At 40.5% G+C, this 18,514-nt stretch overlaps 1 protein-coding gene across 20 annotated transcripts in view; it reads left to right on the forward strand.

The window, feature by feature from the left end:
* Window positions 1-18,514, forward strand: part of ZNF169 (zinc finger protein 169) — a 159,478-nt gene that overhangs the window by 92,029 nt on the left and 48,935 nt on the right. For all 20 annotated transcript variants that reach the window (XM_064579356.1, XM_064579357.1, XM_064579343.1 and 17 more), the window contains one exon: window positions 17,246-17,332. In XM_064579356.1, coding sequence (XP_064435426.1) covers window positions 17,300-17,332 — 33 coding nt within the window. In that variant the 5' untranslated portion in view covers window positions 17,246-17,299. The remainder of the gene's footprint in view (window positions 1-17,245; window positions 17,333-18,514) is intronic.

Here is an 18,514-nt window from a genome sequence, read left to right on the forward strand (position 1 = left end):
GCGTGCCCAGAAGTAGCCGTGAAGTTCGGGGGTTCATCACTCAGATTCACCAGTTATCAGTGAGAACCCTGGCCTTTCTCCCCCCGTCTGCAACCCCGAGTGTCCATCTCTTTGGGCACTGCCTCGTCCAAGGGGCCTGTGCCGGGCTTGCCGTTGGAGACACCCCCTCCCCCTCGGCCAGAGCGCCCCCCCCCCCCCGCCCCGACTGTCCCATTGGGAGAGTTCAAATCCCGGTCTGCCCCTTCTCACTGACTCATCCTGATCAAGGCATTGACCCTCCTTGGAGCTGGTGTGAGCGCGGAAAGAGTTAAAACTTGTGTCTGACACATACTAAGTGATCGATAACGTGCATGTATGTTTTTACTGAGCCCCGTGGGCGTGTAGAGGATTAACATACTGGGTGTCAGCCTGAATTCAGAGCAGGTTTGCGCTAAAATCACACCCTGACTGTTCCTGGGGAGGTGCATCCCTTCCCTGCCTGGTCTGATGCTGTAGTGAAGTGGAACCCAGCTGCAGCCTTGCAAGTTTCCAGCCTGTTTCTGGGCGGGAAGAGACTCCTGAGGTGGGAACTGCTGCTGGTATGCCCAGGTGGGCCCTGGAGCAGTCTGCCCTCCCCCACCACACCCAGGGAGAACTGCCTGTTAGGGAGGGGAGAACTCTTAAGGGCCTAGCAGCCCATCTCAGGGGGGCACCACTTCTTTGTGTTCTTGTGGTGTCAGCTTTGCTGTGTGTGTAATATTCCCTGTGGGGCTCAGAGCTGCAGATGGATTCCCAGGAAGCCTGGCCTGATCTTGAAAGGACACATTCCTGCACAGGTGTCCTCCTGGGGCACATTTCTCTGCCTTCATTCAGGAGCTTTTCAACCTCTCCATACATTCACTGTGCTGTATTCTCAGGGCCTTGGCAGTGCTGGCAAAACAAAGATGGGGAGAAGTGCTGGTTTGAGAACAGTAGTCTTGTATTGGCTATATTTTTATTTCCTTAGCCATCTTGCACATTAGGTGGTAGAATTTTCATTTTGTAGAACAGTAAATGGTGCAGTAGAGGATTAAATGACTTTTTCCTTGGAGCTCGCTGTTCTTCTTTCACTTTCAAAGTTGATGAAAATTTAAAAGGAGGTGCTCTATTTTTAAAGATTGTCTCATACATCTAATGCTGATTAAAAAAACATTCATTCATTTTCTCCTGATCCTTGGTCTCAGCCCCTAAGGACATTAACAGGAATCAGACCATCCAGTGTTTGCAGTCCGCATATCCCCACCCTTTAAAGTTTCTTCTACTTTCCTTATTTTGGGGGGTGTGGAGGGAGAGGGGGTTATTAAATTTAAAATTTATTGTGGAAATTTTACAAATAGAGCCACATGTAGTAAGAATATTGAAAGAGCATCTCTGTACCCCTCACTTGGCTTCAGCAATTGTCACCATTCTGCTCTTTGTCTTCCTTTTTGGTTTTCTCTGCTGAAGTATTTTGCAGCAAATCCCAGATATCATTTTACTTGTGAATACTTCAGTATGCATCTCCTATGAATGAATAATTTTAAAAAATATTTTTATTAAAAAATTTTTATTATAATTAACATGCAATGTTATATTAGTTCATGTACAATATATTGACTCAACAATTATATTACTCATTGCTTACCACGATAAGTGTAGTCACCAAATGTCACTATACAATGTTATTACAATATCATTGACTATATTCCCTATGCTGTACTTTTCATCTCCGTGACTTATTTATTTTAAAACTGGAAGTTTGTACCTCTTTTTTTAAGATTTTATTTATTTGAGAGAGAGAGAGAGAGTGAGAGAGAGAGAGAGAGAGAACACAAGAGGGGGAGGGTCAGAGGGAAAAGCAGACTTCTGCTGAGCAGGGAGCCTGATGCGAGACTGGATCCCAGGACTCCCAAGATCATAACCTGAGCCAAAGGCAGTCGCTTAACCAACTGAGCCACCCAGGTGCCCCAAGTTTGTACCTCTTAATCCCCTTTTTCTATTTTGCCCATATATCCAACACCTCGGCTCTGACAGCCACCATTTTGTTCTCTCTATTTAGGAGTCTTGTTTTTTGTTTGTTCTTCATCCATTCATCTATTGATGGACACTCAGGTTGCTTTCATGTCTTTGCTATTGTAGATAAAGCTGTAATAAACATAAGGATGCATGTATCTTTTTGAATTAGCATTTTCATTTTCTTTGGGTAAATACCCAGTAGTGAAATAACTGGATCATATGGTAGTTCTATTTTCAAATTTCCTAGGAAACTCTGTACTGTTTTACACAGTGGTTGTACCAGTGTGTCAGTTTACATTTCCACCAACAGTGTATGAAGGTTCTTTTTTCATCATACCCTTGACAACACTTGTTATTTCTTGTCTTTTTAATACCAGCCATTCTGAATGGTGTGAAGTAATATTTCATTGTAGTTTTAATTTGCATTTCCCTGATGATGAGTGATGTTGAGCATCTTTTCATGTGTCTGTTGGCCATCTGTATGTCTTCTTTGGAAAAATGTCTATTCAGGTCCTCTGCCAATTAAAAAAAATGTTTTTTGGTGTTGAGTTGTATAAATTCTTTATATATTTTGGAAATTAACCACTTATTGGAGATATCATTTGCAAATATCTTCTCCCATTCAGTACAGGTTGTCTTTTTGTTTTGTTGATGGTTTTCTATACTAAGCAGAAGCTTTTTATTTTGATGTGGTCTGAATAGTTTATTACTGCTTTTGTTTCTCTTGCCTGAGGAGGCATATATTTTTTTAAGATTTTATTTATTAGAGAGAGAGAGCTCAAGGAGGGGGAGTGGCAGGCAGAGGGAGAAGCAGGCTCACCGCTGAGCAAGGAGCCCAGTGCGGGACTTGATCCCAGGACCCTGGGATCGTGACCTGAGCCAAAGGCAGACACTTAACCAAGTGAGCCACCCAGGCCTCCCTGAGGAGGCATATTTAGGAAAATGCTGTGACAGCTGATGTCAAAGAAATTACTGTTTTCTTTTAGGAATTTTATAGTTTCAGGTTTCACATTTAGGTGTTTAATCCATTTTGAGGCCTTTTCTCTTTTTTAAATTCTAGTACAGTTAACATCAGTGTTATATTAGTTTCAGGTGTACAGTGTAGTGATTCGGCAATTCTATACATTACTCAGTGCTCATCAGATAAGTGTATTGTTAATCCTCTTCACCTATTTCACCCATCTCCCCACCCACCTCTTCTCTGGTAATCATCACTTTGTTCTCTATAGTTAAGAGTCTGCTTTTTGGTCTCTTTTGTCCTTTGTTCATTTGTTTCTTAAATTCCACATACAAGTGAAATCATACGGTATATGTCTTTTTCTGACTGGCTTATTTCACTTAGCATAATACTGTCTAGATCCATTCATGTTGTAAATGACAAGATTTCATTCTTTTTTATGGCTAAGTAATTCCATTTTTTTGTGTGTATATCAAATCTTTTTTATCCATTCATCTATCACTGGATAATTAGGTTGCTTCCATATCTTTACTATTGTAAATAATGCTGCAGTAAACATAGGGATACCTATATCTGTTCAAATTAGTGTTTTCATATTCTTTGAGTAAATACCAAATAGTGAAATTACTGCATCATATGGTAGTTCTATTTTTATTTTTTTGAGGGACCTCCATATTGTTTTCCACAGTGGCTGCACCAGTTTGCATTCCCACTAATAGTGCAAGAGGGTTCCTTTTTTTCCACATCCTCTTCAATACTTGTTTCCTGTATTTTTTATTTTAGCCATTCTGACAGGTGTGAGGTGGTATTTTGTTGTGGTTTTGATTTGTATTTCCCTCATGATCAGTGATGTCGAGCATCTTTTCGTGTGTCTGTTGTCTTTGGAGAAATGTCTGTTCTTGTCGTCTGCCTATTTTTAATTGGATAATTTGGGGGGTTTTTGGAGGTATTGTATAAATTCTTTATATATTTTGCATTCTAAGCTTTTATTGCATACGTCACTTGCCATATATATTCCCATCCAGTAGGTTGTCTTTTAGGTTTGTTGATTGTTTCCTTTGCTGTGCAGAAGCTTTTTATTTTGATGTAGTCCTAATAGTTTATTTTGTTTTTGTTTCCCTTGCCTCAGGAGACATAGCTAGAAAAATGTTGCTCTGGCTGATGTCAGAGAAATTACTGCCTGTGCTCTCTTACAGGATTTTTCGGTTTCAGGTCTCACATTTAGGTTCTTAATCCATTTTGAGTTCATTTTTGTGTATGGTGTAAGAGAGTGGTCCTGTTGGATTCTTTCATGTGTAGCTGTCATTTTCCCAACACCATTTGTTGAAGAGACTTTTTCCCATTGGATATTCTTTCCTGCTTTGTTGAAGATTAATTGACCATTAGTCATGGGTTTATTTCTGGGTGTTCTTTTCTGTTCTGTTGACCTATGTGTCTGCCTTTTGTGCCAGTACAATGCTGTTTTGATTACTACGACTTTGTAGTGTATCTTAAAATCTGTGATTGTGATACCTCTATTTTTGTTAAGATTGCTTTGGCTATTTCTGGGTACTTTGTTTTGTTTTGTTTTTTGTTTTTTGTTTTTTTGTGTGGTTCCATACAAATTTTAGGATTATTTGTTCTAGTTCTGTGAAAAAGAGCTATTGGTATTTTCATAGGAATTGCATTAAATCTAGATTGCTTTGGGTAGTGTGGACATTTTTTTATTTTTAATATGTTATGTTAGTCACCATACAATACATCATTAGTTTTTGATGTGGTGATCCACGATCCACTGTTTTTGTATAACACCCAGTGCTCCATGCAGTACGTGCCCTTCTTAATACCCATCACCGGGCTAACCAATCCCCCCTCCCCCTTCCCCTCTAAAACCCTGTTTGTTTCTCAGAGTCCATAGTCTCTCATGGTTCATCTCTCCCTCCGATTTCCCCCCCTTCATTTTTCCCTTCCTTCTCCTAATGTCCTTCATGCTATTCCTTATGTTCCACAAATAAGTGAAATCATATGATAATGGACTTTCTCTGCTTGACTTATTTCACTTAGCATAATCTCCTCCAGTCCCATCCATGTTGATGTAAAAGTTGGGTATTCAACCTTTCTGATGGCTGAGTAATATTCCATTGTATATATGGACCACATCTTCTTTATCCCTGTTGAAGGGCATCTCTGCTCTTTCCACAGTTTGGCTTTTGCGGACATTGCTGCTATGCACATTGGGGTGCATATGGCCCTTCTTTTCACTACATCTGTGTCTTTGGGGTAAATACCCAGGAGTGCAATTGCTGAGTCATAGGGTAGCTCTAGTTTTAAATTTTGGGGGAACCTCCACACTGCTTTCCAAAGTGGCTGTACCAACTTGCATTCCCACCAATAGTGTACGAGGGTTCCCCTTTCTCCACAACCTCTCCAACATTTGTTGTTTCTTATCCTGTCCATTTTTGCCATTCTAACTGGAGTAAGGTGGTATCTCAATGTGGTTTTGATTTGAATTTCCCTGGTGGCTAATGATGATGAACATTTTTTCATGTGTCTGTTAGCCATCTGTATGTCTTCTTCAGAGAAGTGTCTTTTCATATCATCTGCCCACTTTTCGACTTACTTGTTTTTTCGGTGTTGAGTTTGAGAAGTTCTTTATAGATCTTGGATACCAGCCCTTTATCTGTAGTGTCATTTGCAAGTATCTTCTCCCATTCTGTGGGTGGCCTCTTTGTTTTGTTGACTGTTTCCTTTGCTGTGCAGAAGCTTTTTATCTTGATGAAGTCCCAAAAGTTCATTTTTGCTTTTGTTTCACTAGCTTTTGGAGATGTATCTTGAAAGAAGTTGCTGTGGCTGATGTCAAAGAGGTTACTGCCTATGTTCTCTAGGATTTTGATGGACTCCTGTCTCACATTGAGGTCTTTCATCCACTTTGAGTTTATCTTTGTGAATGGTGTTAGAGAAGGGTCGAGTTTCATTCTTCTGCATGTGGCTGTCCAATTTTCCCAGCACCATTTATTGAAGAGACTGTCTTTTTTCCATTGCATGTTTTTTCCTGCTTTGTCAAAGATTATTTGACCATAGAGTTGAGGGTCCATATCTGGGTTCTCTATTCTGTTCCATTGGTCTGTATGTCTGTTTTTGTGCCAGTACCATGCTGTCTTGGTGATTACTGCTTTGTAATATAGCTTAAAATCAGGCAACGTGATGCCCTCAGCTTTGTTTTTCTTTTTCAGCATTTCCTTGGCGATTCGGGGTCTTTTCTGATTCCATACAAATTTTAGGATTGTTTGTTCCAGCACTTTGAAAAATGTCATTACAGTTTTGATCAGGATGGCATTGAAGGTCTAGATTGCTCTGGGTAGCATAGACATTTTAAGTGTTTATTCTTCCAATCCATGAGCATGGAATATTTTTCCATCTTTTTGTGTCTTCTTCAATTTCTTTCATGAGTGTTCTGTAGTTCCTAGAGTACAGATCCTTTACCTCTCCGGTTAGGTTTATTCCGAGGTATCTTATGGTTTTTGGTGCTATTGTAAATGGAATAGTTTCTCTAATTTCTCTTTCTACACTTGCACTGTTAGTGGATAAGAAAGCAACTGATTTCTGTGCATTGATTTTGTATCCTGCCACATTACTGAATTGCTGGATGAGTTCTAGTAATTTGGGGGTGGAGTCTTTTGGGTTTTCCACATCAAGTATCATGTCGTCTGCGAAAAGAGAGAGTTTGACTTCTTGTTTGCCAATCTGAATACCTTTTATTTCTTTATTGTTGTCTGATTGCTGTGGCTAGGACTTTTAGTACTCTGTTGAACAATAGTGGCGAGAGTAGGCATCCTTGACATGTTCCTGATCTTAAGGGAAAGGCTTTCAGCTTTTCCCCATTGAGGATGATATTCACTGTGGGTTTTTCATAGATGGGTTTTATGAACTTGAGGAATGTGCCCTCTATCCCTATACTCAAGCGTTTTAATCAGGAAAGGATGTTGTATTTTGTCAAATGCTTTTTCTGCATCAATTGAGAGGACCATATGGTTCTTCTCCCTCCTCTTATTAATGTGTCCTATCACACTGAGTGATTTGTGAATGTTGAACCACCCTTGCATCCCAGGGATAAATCCCACTTGGTTGTGTGGATGATCCTTTTAATGTGTTGTTGGATCCTATTAGCTAGGATTTTGTTGAGGATTTTGGAATCCATATTCATCAGGGATATCGGTCTGAAATTCTCCTTTTTGATGGGGTCTTTGCCTGGTGTGGGGATTAAGGTAATGCTGCCCTCATAGAATGAGTCTGGAAGTTTTCCTTCTGTTTCTATTTTTTGAAACAGCTTCAGGAGAATAGGTATTATTTCTTCTTTGAATGTTTGGTAGAATTTCCCAGGGAATCCATCAGGCCGTGGACTCTGGTTTTTTGGGGGTTTTTTGATCACTGCTTCAATCTCGTTACTGGTTATTGGCCTATTCAGGTTGTCGATTTCTTCCTGTTTCATTCTTGGCAGCTTATAAGTTTCCAGGAGGGCCTCCCTTTCATCCAGATTGCTCAGTTTATTGGCATATAGTTGTTGATAAGAATTTCTAATAATTGTTTCTATTTCTTTGGTGTTAGTTGTGATCTTTCCCCTTTCATTCATAATGTTATTAATTTGGGTCCTTTCTCTTTTCTTTTGGATAAGTCTGGCCAGTGGTTTATCGATTTTATTAATTCTTTCAAAGAACCAGCTTCTAGTTTCATTGATCTGATCTACTGTGTTTCTGGTTTCTAAATCATTTATCTCTGCTCTAATTTTAATTATTTCTTTTCTAATGCGTGGCTTAGGCATCTTTTGTTGCTTTTTCTCTAGTTCTTTAAGGTGGAGAGTTAGTTGGTGAATTTGGGATTTTTCTGTTTTTTTTTGAGTGAGGCTTGGATGGCTACGTATTTCCCCCTTAGGACCGCCTTTGCAGTATCCCATACGTTTTGGACTGAGGTGTTTTTGTTCTCATTGATTTCCATGAATTGTTTAAGTTCTTCTTTGATTTCCCGGTTGACCCAGACATTCTTGAGCAGAGTGGTCTTTAGCTTCCAAGTGTTTGAATTTCTTCCAGATTTTTTCTTATGATTGAGTTCCAGTTTTAAAGCCTTGTGTTCTGAGAAGATGCAGGGAATAATTTCAGTCTTTTGGTATTAGTTGAGACCTGATTTGTGACCCAGTATATGGTCTATTCTGGAGAAAGTTCCATTTGCACTCGAGAAGAATGAGTATTCTGTTGTTTTAGGGTGGAATGTTCTGTAAATATCTATGAGGTCCCTCTGGTGCAATGTATCATTCAAAGCTCGTTTCCTTGTTGATTTTCTGCTTAGATAATCTGTCCATTGCTGAGAGTGGAGTATTGAGGTCTCCTACAATTAACGTATTGTTATGAACATGACTCTTTATTTTGGTTAACAGTTGGCTTATGTAGATGGCTGCTCCCATGTTGGGGGCATAGATATTTACAATTATTAGCTCTTCTTGTTGGATCGACCCTTTAAGAATGATACAGTGTCCTGTGTCTCTAATTACAGACTTTAGCTTAAAATCTAATTTGTCTGATATAAGAATTGCTACCCCAGCTTTCTTTTGAGGTCCACTGGCATGGAAGATGGATCTCCATCCCTTCACTTTCAGTCTGGATGTATCTTTAGGTTCAAAATGAGTCTCTTGTAGACAGCATATGGACGGGTCCTGTCTTTTTATCCAGTCTGCAACCCTGTGCCGTTTTATGGGAGCATTCAGTCCATTCACGTTGAGAGTGATTATTGAAAGATATGAATTAATTGTCATCATGTTGAATGTGAAGACCTTGTTTTTATAGATTGTCCCTGTAAACTTCTGTTGTATATCACTCTTGGGGTCTTTCTCCTTTTATAGAATCCCCCCTTAATATTTCTTGCAGGGCCGGCTTAGCGGTCACATATTCTTTCAGTTTCTGCCAGTCTTGGAAGCGCTGCCTCTCTCCATCCATTCTAAATGAAAGCCTTGCCGGATAAAGTATTCTTGGCTGCATGTTCTTCTCATTTAGTACCCTGAATATGTCTTGCCAGGCTTTTCTGGCTTGCCAGGTCTCTGTGGATAGGTCTGACCTTATTCTGATGTTCCTCCCTCTGTACGTAAGGAATCTCTTCCCTCTAACTGCCCTTAAGATGGTTTCCTTGGTTCTAGGATTTGCAAGTTTTACTATTACATGCCGGGGTGTTGGCCTGTTTTCCTTGATCTTGGGAGGGGTCCTCTCTGCCTCTCGACACGAATGTTTGTTTCATTCCCCTGATTAGGCAAGTTCTCAGCTACGATTTGCTCAAATACATCTTCTAGTCCTCTCTCTCTCTCTCCACTCCCCCTGGGATTCCAATTATTCTGACATTGGAATGCTTCATGGTGTCACTTATTTCTCTGATTCTATTTTCATGGGTTCTGAGTTGTTTTTCCCTGGCCTCCTCTTTTCCCTTTTTATCTATTATATTGTCTTTCAGGTCACTTATTCGTTCTTCTGCCTCAGTTACCCAGGCTGTTAAATTATCTAGATTGGATTGGATCTCACTGATAGCATTTTTAAGTTCTGCCAATTCACCTTTCATTTCTGCCCTTAGAGACTCTGTGTTGCCATTAATTGATTTCTCCATTCTAACCGTTGTCTTCCCAATTGCTAGCCTGAATTCCATCTCTGACATCTTGGTTATATCTGCATCCATTTGTAAATCTGCAGCATAAGTCATAATCTCTGAGTCTTTTCTATTTTGGGGGCTCCTCCTCCTAGTCATTCTGTTGATGGGTGTTTGAGGGAATGTATAGAGTCCAAATTCTTGACCAGAACCCAAGCAAGGTGCACCTGTTTTATAGGGACCTTAGTGTTGCTGGCCTCTTGTTTTCCCAGCCTGTCTTCTGTGGGAGGGGCCTGCTGCACGTTTACTCAGGCAACCCTGTTTGGGCGGATTTGCCCTGCCCCCCTGTGGCGGGGGATGGGCTCAGCGGGAATCAGTTTTTGGGGCTTTTGTTCTCTGGTGGCTTTCCACGTCTCTTCCGCGAGTTAGAGTAGAAGAGACCATTTCCAACCCTCTACCTCAGAGCAGAGAGACCGTAGTCTGTTCTTCAGTGAGCTCTCCAGGCCACACTGTCTCCGTTTCTGTCTGTGCTGCTATAAACTGCAGCGTCCTGGCTTGTGCGCCCCTCCGCGACTGGGGTCGCCTCCAGGTTGGGGCACATCTCTGCCCTTTGTGCTTCTAAAACCGCCAGCTGCTCCCAGATTGAATGTGTGACCCCGCTGCTCCGGGATTCCTCCCCGGGGACTGCCCTAAAGTCCTTTCCCCGCCACTACCGGTCTGCGAGTTTGTGCCCCGTCCACAGCACGCGAGGCTGTCGCTCACCGGCGGTGTAGGATTCCCACGGCCAGGCACCCTCCCGCTGCCATTTACCCTCCGATATCTGCCCTCAGAATCACGGCTCCCCGCTTCGTACCTCGAAACCAACCACCTGCGATATTCTGTTTGTAAAGATCCAGATCTTCTTAACATCTCAGGCTGGTTTCGTGGGTGTTCAGAGTGGTCTGGTAGATATCCAGCTCAATTCCGGGGACCAGTTGAAATAGGGTCCCCTACTCCTCCGCCATCTTTCCCCCCTCCTCCTCTAGTGTGGACATTTTAACAGTGATTGTTCTTCTGATCAATGAGCATAGAATATCTTCCCATTTGTGTCATCTTTAATTTCATCAGTGTTTTATAGTTTTCAGAGTACAGGTTTTTTTACTTCCTTGGTTTAGTTTATTCCTTAGGTTTTATTATTTTTCAGGCAATTGTAAATGGGATTGTTTTCCTAATTTTTGTTTCTGTTACTTTGTTATTAGTGTATAGAAATGCAATGCAACGGATTTCTGTAGATTGATTTTGTATCCTGTAACCATATTGAATTCATTTATCAGTACTGTTATTGTTTTTTTTTTTTTTTGTGGAGTCTTTAGGGTTTTCTGTATATAGTCTCACGTCATCTGCAAGTAGTGCAAGTTTTACTTCTTCCTTACCAATTTGGATGCCTGTTATTTCTTGTCCAATTGCTGTGGCTAGGACTTCCAGTATCATGTTGAATAAAAGTGGTGAGGGTGGACATCCTTGTCTTATTTTTGATCTTAGGGGAAAAGCTTTCAGTTTTTCACTATTAAGTATGATGTTAGCTGTGGGTTTTTCATATATGGCCTTTATTATGTTGAGGTATGTTCCCTCTGAACCGGTATTGATCAGGGTTTTTATCATGAATGGATGTCGTTCTTTGTCAGAAGCTTTTTTTTGCATCTGTTGAGATGATCATATGGTTTTTGTGCTTTCTCTTGTGATATATTATGTCGATTGATTTGTGAATACTGAACCACTTTTGCAGCCCAGGAATAAATCCCACTTAATTATTGTGAATGATTTTTGTAATGTATCGTTGGATTTAGTTTGCTAATATTTTTTGCATCTATGTTCATTAGAGATACTGGTCTGTAGTTCTCTCTCTCTCTCTCTTTTTTTTTTTTATGGTGTCTTTATCTGGTTTTGGTATCAGGGTAAATTGGGCCTCATAAATGAATTTGGAAGCTTCCTTCCTCTTCTATTTTTGAAATAGTTTGAGAAGAATAGTTATTTACTGTCCTTTAAATGTTTGGTAGAATTCGGTGCTGGACTTTTGTTGGTTGGGAGGTTTTTAATTAGTGATTCAGTTTCACTGCTGGTAATCACAATGTTCAAATTTTCTATTTCTTCCTGCTTCAGTTTTGGGAGGCTATATGTTTCTAGGAATTTGTCCAGTTCTTCTGGGTTGTCCCAACTTCTTGGCAAATGATTTTTCATAATATTTTCTTTTAATCCTAATTTCTGTGGTGTCAGTTGTTCTTTCTCTCCTCTTTCTGATTTTATTTGATTCTACTTTTTTTTTTTTTTGAGCAGTCTACTTTTTATCAACTTTATTTATTTATTTTTTTTTCCCAAGGAACCAGATGCTGGTTTCATTGATCTGTCCTATTGGGTTTTTGCTTGTTTGGTTTGGTTTTGTAGCTTCTATTTCATTTATTTCTGCTCTAATCTTTATTATTTCTTTCCTTCTACTGGCTTTGGGTTTTGTTCGTTCTTTTTCTAGCTCCTTTAGGTGTAAGGTAAGGTTTGTGATGAGGTAGGCCTATATTGCTATATAATTCCCTCTTAGGACCACCTTTGCTGTTTCCCAAAGTCTGAACCATTGTGTTTTTATTTTCACTTATTTCCATTTTTTTTTTAATTTCTTCTTTGATTTCCTGGTGGACCCATTCATTATTTAGTAGCATGTTATTTAACCTCCATGTATTTGTGCTCTTTCCAGATTTTTTCTTGTGGTTGATTTCTAGTTTCATAGATAGTGTTGTGGTCTGAAAAGATGCATGGTATGATTTTGATCTTCTTGAATTTGTTGAGACTTGTTTTGTGGCCTAATGTGATTTCTTTTGGAGACTGTTCCATGTGCACTTGAAAAGAATGTGTATTCTGTTTTAGGTTGGAGTGTTCTGAATATATCTGCTAGAGCCATCTGGCCAAATTTGTCATTGACAGCCACTGATTCCTTGTTGATTTTCTGTTTGGATGATCTATCTGTTGATGTAGGTGGGGTGTTAAGGTCCCCTACTCTTATTTTATTATTATTGATTATTTCCTTTATGTTTATTATTAGCTGCTTTATGTATTTGGGTGTTCCCATGTGGGGTCACAAATATTTAAAATTATTATATCTTTTTGTTGGATTGTTCCTTTTATGATTATATAGTGTCCAGTCTATTTTGTCCAATTTATATATTGCTACTCTGGCTCTCTTATTTCCATTTGCATAATAAGTGCCTTTCCATCCCTTAACTTTCAGTCTGCATGTGTCTTTGGTTCTGAAATGAGGCTCTTGTGGACAACATATAGATGGGTCTTTCTTTTTTATCCATAATGGCACCCTGTGTCTTTTGATTGTTATATTTAGACATTTACATTCAAGGTGATTATTATTAAGTATGTATTTATTGCCATTTTGTTACTTCTTTTACGGTGTTTTTGTAGTTCTTGTCTGTTCCTTTTTCTTTTTGTCTCTTAACAGTTTGTTGGCTTTCTTTAGTGATATACTTGGATTACTTTCTCTTTGTCTTTTGCTTATCTGTTATTTTTATTTGTGATTACTATTAGGTTTATATATAATATCTTATGTATATAGCACTTTATTTTGTTTATTTTTTATGTTCAATTATTCAACTTATAATACATCATTAGTTTTTGATGTAAGTTGATGGTCACTTAAGTTTGAACCCATTCTTTTTTCCTCTTCCTGCCATGTTTTAGGTATATGGTGTCATAGTTTACATCCTTTTATTTTGTGAATCCCTTGACTGATGTTTTTTAAAGATTTTATTTTTATTTATTTGAGAGGGAGTGAGAGAGAGTGCGCCAGTTGGGGGGGAGGAGCAGAGGGAGAGGGACAGGCAGACTCTGCACTGAGTGCAAGATCCGATGCAGTACCCAATCTCATGACCTGAACTGAAATCAAGAGTTGGATGCTCAACCAACTGAGCCACCCAGGCGCCCCTCTCTTGGCTGATTTTTTTTGTCTTTTGTATTCATTCATAAAGTCCCCTTTAACATTTCTTGTAGGGCTGGTTTAGTGGTCATGAATTTCTTTAACTTTTGTTTGTCTCGTAAACTCTTTAAAATATATATTCTTTAAATTTTCTTTTTGAGAGAGAATGACAGAGAGAGAGAGAATGAGAGGGGTGAGGGTCAGAGGGAGAAAGACTCCCTGCTAAACAGGGAGCCCGATGCGGGACTTGATCCTGGGACTCCAGGATCATGACCTGAGCTGAAGGCAGTCACTTAACCAACTGAGCCACCCAGGCGCCCCTGTCTGGTAAACTCTTTATTGCTCCTTTTATTCTGAATGATAGCCTTGCCAGATAGAGTATTCTTAGTTGCAGATTTTTTCGTTTTAGCACTTTGAATATAACATGCCACTCTCTCTGGCCTCAGAGTTTCTGCTGAAAAATCAGCTGATAGCCTTATGGGGTTTCCTTACATGTAACTGTTTTCTTTTTTCTTGATGCTTTTAAAATTCTCTCTTTATCACTGCTTTTTGCCATTTTAATTACTATGTGTTTTGGTGTGGACCTCCTTGGGTTTATTTTGTGGGAAACTCTCTGTGCCTACTGGATCTGGATTTCTCTTTCCTCCCCCAGATTCAGGAAGTTTTCAGCCATTATTTCTTCAAATAAATTTTCTGCTCCCTTTTCTCTCTCTTCTTCTGGGATCCCTATAATGCAAATGTTACTACTCTTGATGGTGTTGCTGAGTTTTCTAAGTCTGTTTTCATTTTTTATTACTATTTTTTCTCTTTCCTGTTCAGCTTGATTGCTTTCCATCCCTCTGTCCTCTAGGTCATTGATTGATTCTTCTGCTTTCTCTAGTCTACTGTTTAATCCCTCTGGTGTATTTTTAATTTGTTATTAAGTTCTTCATTTCTGATTAGTTTTTTGTGTGTTTTCTGTCTCTGTCAAGGGTCTCATTGAGGTCCTCCAGTCTTTTCTCAAGGCCAGTGAGTATTTTTATGACCATTACTTTAAATTCTCTATGAGGCATATTACTTACTACCATTTAGTTTAGCTATTTTGCTGTGATTTTGTTCTGTTCTTTCATGTGGGACATATTCCTCTGTCTCTTCATTTTGTCTAACTCTTGTCTGTTTCTCTGTTAGGAAAGTCAGCTATGTTTCCTGCTTTTGAAAATCATGACCTTATTTATTTTTTTAAGATTTTATTTATTAGAGAGAGAGAGCACGCATGTTATTAGCTGCTTTATGTATTTAGGTGCTCCCATGTTGGGTCACAAATATTTAAAATTATTATATCTTTTTGTTGGATTGTTCCTTTTATGATTATATAGTGTCCAGTCTATTTTGTCCAATTTATATATTACTACTCTGGCTCTCTTATTTCCATTTGCATAGTAAGTGCCTTTCCATCCCTTAACTTTCAGTCTGCATGTGTCTTTCATTCTGAAATGAGGCTCTTGTGGACAACATATAGATGGGTCTTGCTTTTGTCCAATTTATATATTGCTACTCTGGCTCAGAGCAGCAGAGGGAGAGGGAGAGGCAGGCTTTCTGCTGAGCAGGGAGCCTGATGTGGGGCTCCATCCCAAGACCCTGGGATCATGACCTGAGCTGAAGGCAGACACTTAACTGACTGAGCAACCCAGGTGCCCCAGCAATTGATTTTTGTATATTAACCTTGTATCCTGCAGCTTTGATATACTCATTTGTTAGTGTCAGAAATTTCTGGTTGAATCTTTGGTATTTTCCAAATAGTCAATCAGGTCATCTGCAGACAAAGATAGTATTGTTTCTTCCTTTCCAATCTGTGTACCTTTTATTTCTTTTCTTATGTTCTTATATTAACTAGTATTTCCAGTGTGATGTTCATAGAAGAGGTGAGAGGGGACATCCTTGCTTTGTTCTTGTTCTTCAGGGTCAGCACTGCTTTCTGCTTTCTCAGCACTAAGCAGGGTATATGAGTCGTGGCTTTTCCACTCTTTCTTTAAGCACAGCCATAGTTATCTGCAGAGGCCGTCAGCACAGCCTGTTCTTTTTTTTTTTTTTTAAAGATTTTATTTATTTATTTGACAGAGAGAGAGATAGCTAGAGCAGGAACACAAGCAGGGGGAGCGGGAGAGGCAGGCTTCCTGCTGAGCAGGGAGCCCGATGTGGGACTCGATCCCAGGACCCCAGGATCATGACCTGAGCCGAAGGCAGACGCTTAACGACTGAGCCACCCAGGCGCCCCCAGCACAGCCTGTTCTTAACCTGAGCCTGACAAAATTAATATTACTTCTTTACTGTTCTCTAACATCCAGCCAGTGTTCTTATTTCCTGGATTGCTCAAAACTGCTAAAACAGTGTCCACACATTGCATTTGGTTGCTGGGTCTCTAAAGCCCCCTTTTATTCCACAAGTGCTCTCTTTTTTATGGTGTTAACTTATTGAAAGTTTCACATTTTAAAATGATTACACACATATCATTTCACTCCTCAGTACTTCACCATTTCTTTTTTTTTAAAGATTTTATTTATTTATTTGAGAGAGAGAGACTGAGAGAGAGAGCACATGAGGGGGGGAGGGTCAGAGGGAGAAGCAGACTCCCCGCTGAGCAGGGAGCCCGATGCGGGACTCGATCCAGGGACTCCAGGATCATGACCTGAGCCGAAGGCAGTCGCTTAACCAACTGAGCCACCCAGGCGCCCCATTACTTCACCATTTCTTAATAACAACTTGTTTTCCCCATGTGCAGAATATCATGATCACAGCTAACAGTGTTCACAATAGTTCTGTAACACCCAGTTCATCTTGAATTGTCCTTTGTAATCCCCAAAATACTTTCTAGTTCATTTGTGCGAAGCGTATACTCACATCTGAAGAATGGTTATCTAGTCTTTGTGTGAAGGAAAGTCTCCCCTCTTTTTTTTATTTTTTATTTATTTATTTGACAGAGACACAGTGAGAGAGGGAACACAAGCAGGGGGGAGTGGGAGAGGGAGAAGCAGGCTTCCCATGGAGTAGGGAGCCTGATGTGGGGCTCGATTCCAGAACCCTGGGATCATGACCCGAGCTGAAGGCAGATGCTTAACGACTGAGCCACCCAGGCACCCCTGAAAGTCTCCCCTCTTCATTTCTTCATGACATTGGCTTGTTGAAGACCTGTGTCATTTGCTGACTGCACCTTTTTAAATCTCAAGTCGCATTTAAAATCTCGGGAACTCAATCTTGGACATTTAAGTGAGAGGGGCAGCCACAATGATGGCACCCACCCTGCTTCATGCCCCCCCTCCCAAATCTACATTCTGTTGGAGACCTGTAGCACTCTTTCTGTTTGGATTTCCTGGGACTTGTCCTTTGGCTTCAGGGCAGATGTGGATGGGGAGTTTCTGTTTCCCTCTGAGAGGTGACTTTGGCTCTCAGTGTGAGTGCCCTCCTTTGGGTACTCTGAGGCCCTTTCCCTCTTAATAGAGTCCCCACAGTGAGAAAAGTCTCATCTACCTGCAGGGGGCTGAAGGCTTCAATTCTCAACTGGGGATTGAGACAGCCTGTTGCTGATCTGGCTGTGGGGGCCTTTTTTTTTTTTTGGACACTGGTTAAGAATGGGCAGCTCTAATGCCCCCTGCAACCTGCCTTCCTTATCTGCACTCACCCGTGCTATACTGGGAGGCTAATGGAAGGGTACTTCTCCTAAGCGCCCCCTTACTTCTGTTCTCTTTCCCCAGCTCTGCCCGGCAACTTGACTCTTCTCTAGGAAGAGCACTCAGCTGACCAGGAATATGGCCCCAGGGCTCCTGACAACCAGGGATGAGGTGAGTCCTGAAGTTTTTTCCTAGCTCTTGTAGGATGGACTCATTGCCTTTCCTTGTCCTAGAGCTGCCCTCGTGGTGTTAGGTCATATCTAGCCCTGATTTTGGAGGTGTGGCCCATCTTACCCAGAGTCTTTTCTCAGACTCCTCTGTTCCATTCATGACTTAGGCATTCACCAAGTAGTGAACTGTAATCAACACAGTTAAAATACAAATACAGGACATTCATGCTTATGTGCCCAGTAATTCCCAAGGCATAAAAAAGTGAAGGAAGGCTTTCAGGAGAAAGCTCTTTACAGAGCTGCCTGAGCTGCCCCTGATGGACTTGGGAAGTTGAAGAACTTCCAGTAGGAGTGTGACAGGAAGTCTAGTGCATCTCAGAAACTGGGTGACTGGCAGCCTGTCCCTCACCATTTGGAAAGCTTGGAGCAGCCAGTGGCCTTTGGTCACATCAGTTTTCTCTGTGTAGTGGTGAAGATGCTGACCTGCTGTCTGCTTGTGTGTAACTTGTGGATACGTTTAGTTTGGCCAGTCCTGTGCTATATATATATATATTTAAGATTTTATTTTACTTGAGAGATAGAGTGAGAGAAAGCACAGAAGGAAAGGGAGAAGCAGACTCCCTGCTGAGCAGAGAGCCCAACAGAGGGCTTGAAGGCAGATGCTTAACTGAATGAGCCACCCAGGCGCCCCCTGTACTTTATATTTAAATGAGTTTTCCACACTTAGAAATTGGAAGATTATGTCTGAAGGTCTGGATTGCCAATTTCTCTGAGAATAGGCCGAGGAGTCTGATTCACTCACTTATTATTTTCCTGGCCCCTGAAGGCTTTGCCTTCACCTGCTCTGAGCCTGGATGGACAGTTCAGCCAGAATCTGGAAAGCTAGGTTGAGGACTGTGGGCTTGAACTTGGGAGTAAACTGGATTTTGAAGGATTTTGAGAAGGATTTCGCCATGTTGAAATCAAGAATTAGGAAATAAACAGTATAGTGGATCCTTGAACAACATGGATTTGAACTGTGTGGGTCCATTTACGTGTGGATTTTTTTCAGTAAATACAGGACAGTACTATAAATGTATTTTTCTCATGAATTTCTTTTTTCTTTTTTTTTTTTTTTAGATTTTATTTATTTATTTGAGAGAGAGAATGAGAGACAGAGAGCACGAGAGGGAAGAGGGCAGAG

The sequence above is a fragment of the Mirounga angustirostris genome, unplaced genomic scaffold (assembly GCF_029215605.1).
Source record: "Mirounga angustirostris isolate CCGP_5_RB_7025 unplaced genomic scaffold, mMirAng1.0.hap1 SCAF_15, whole genome shotgun sequence".
NCBI classification, from domain to species: Eukaryota; Metazoa; Chordata; class Mammalia; order Carnivora; family Phocidae; genus Mirounga; species Mirounga angustirostris.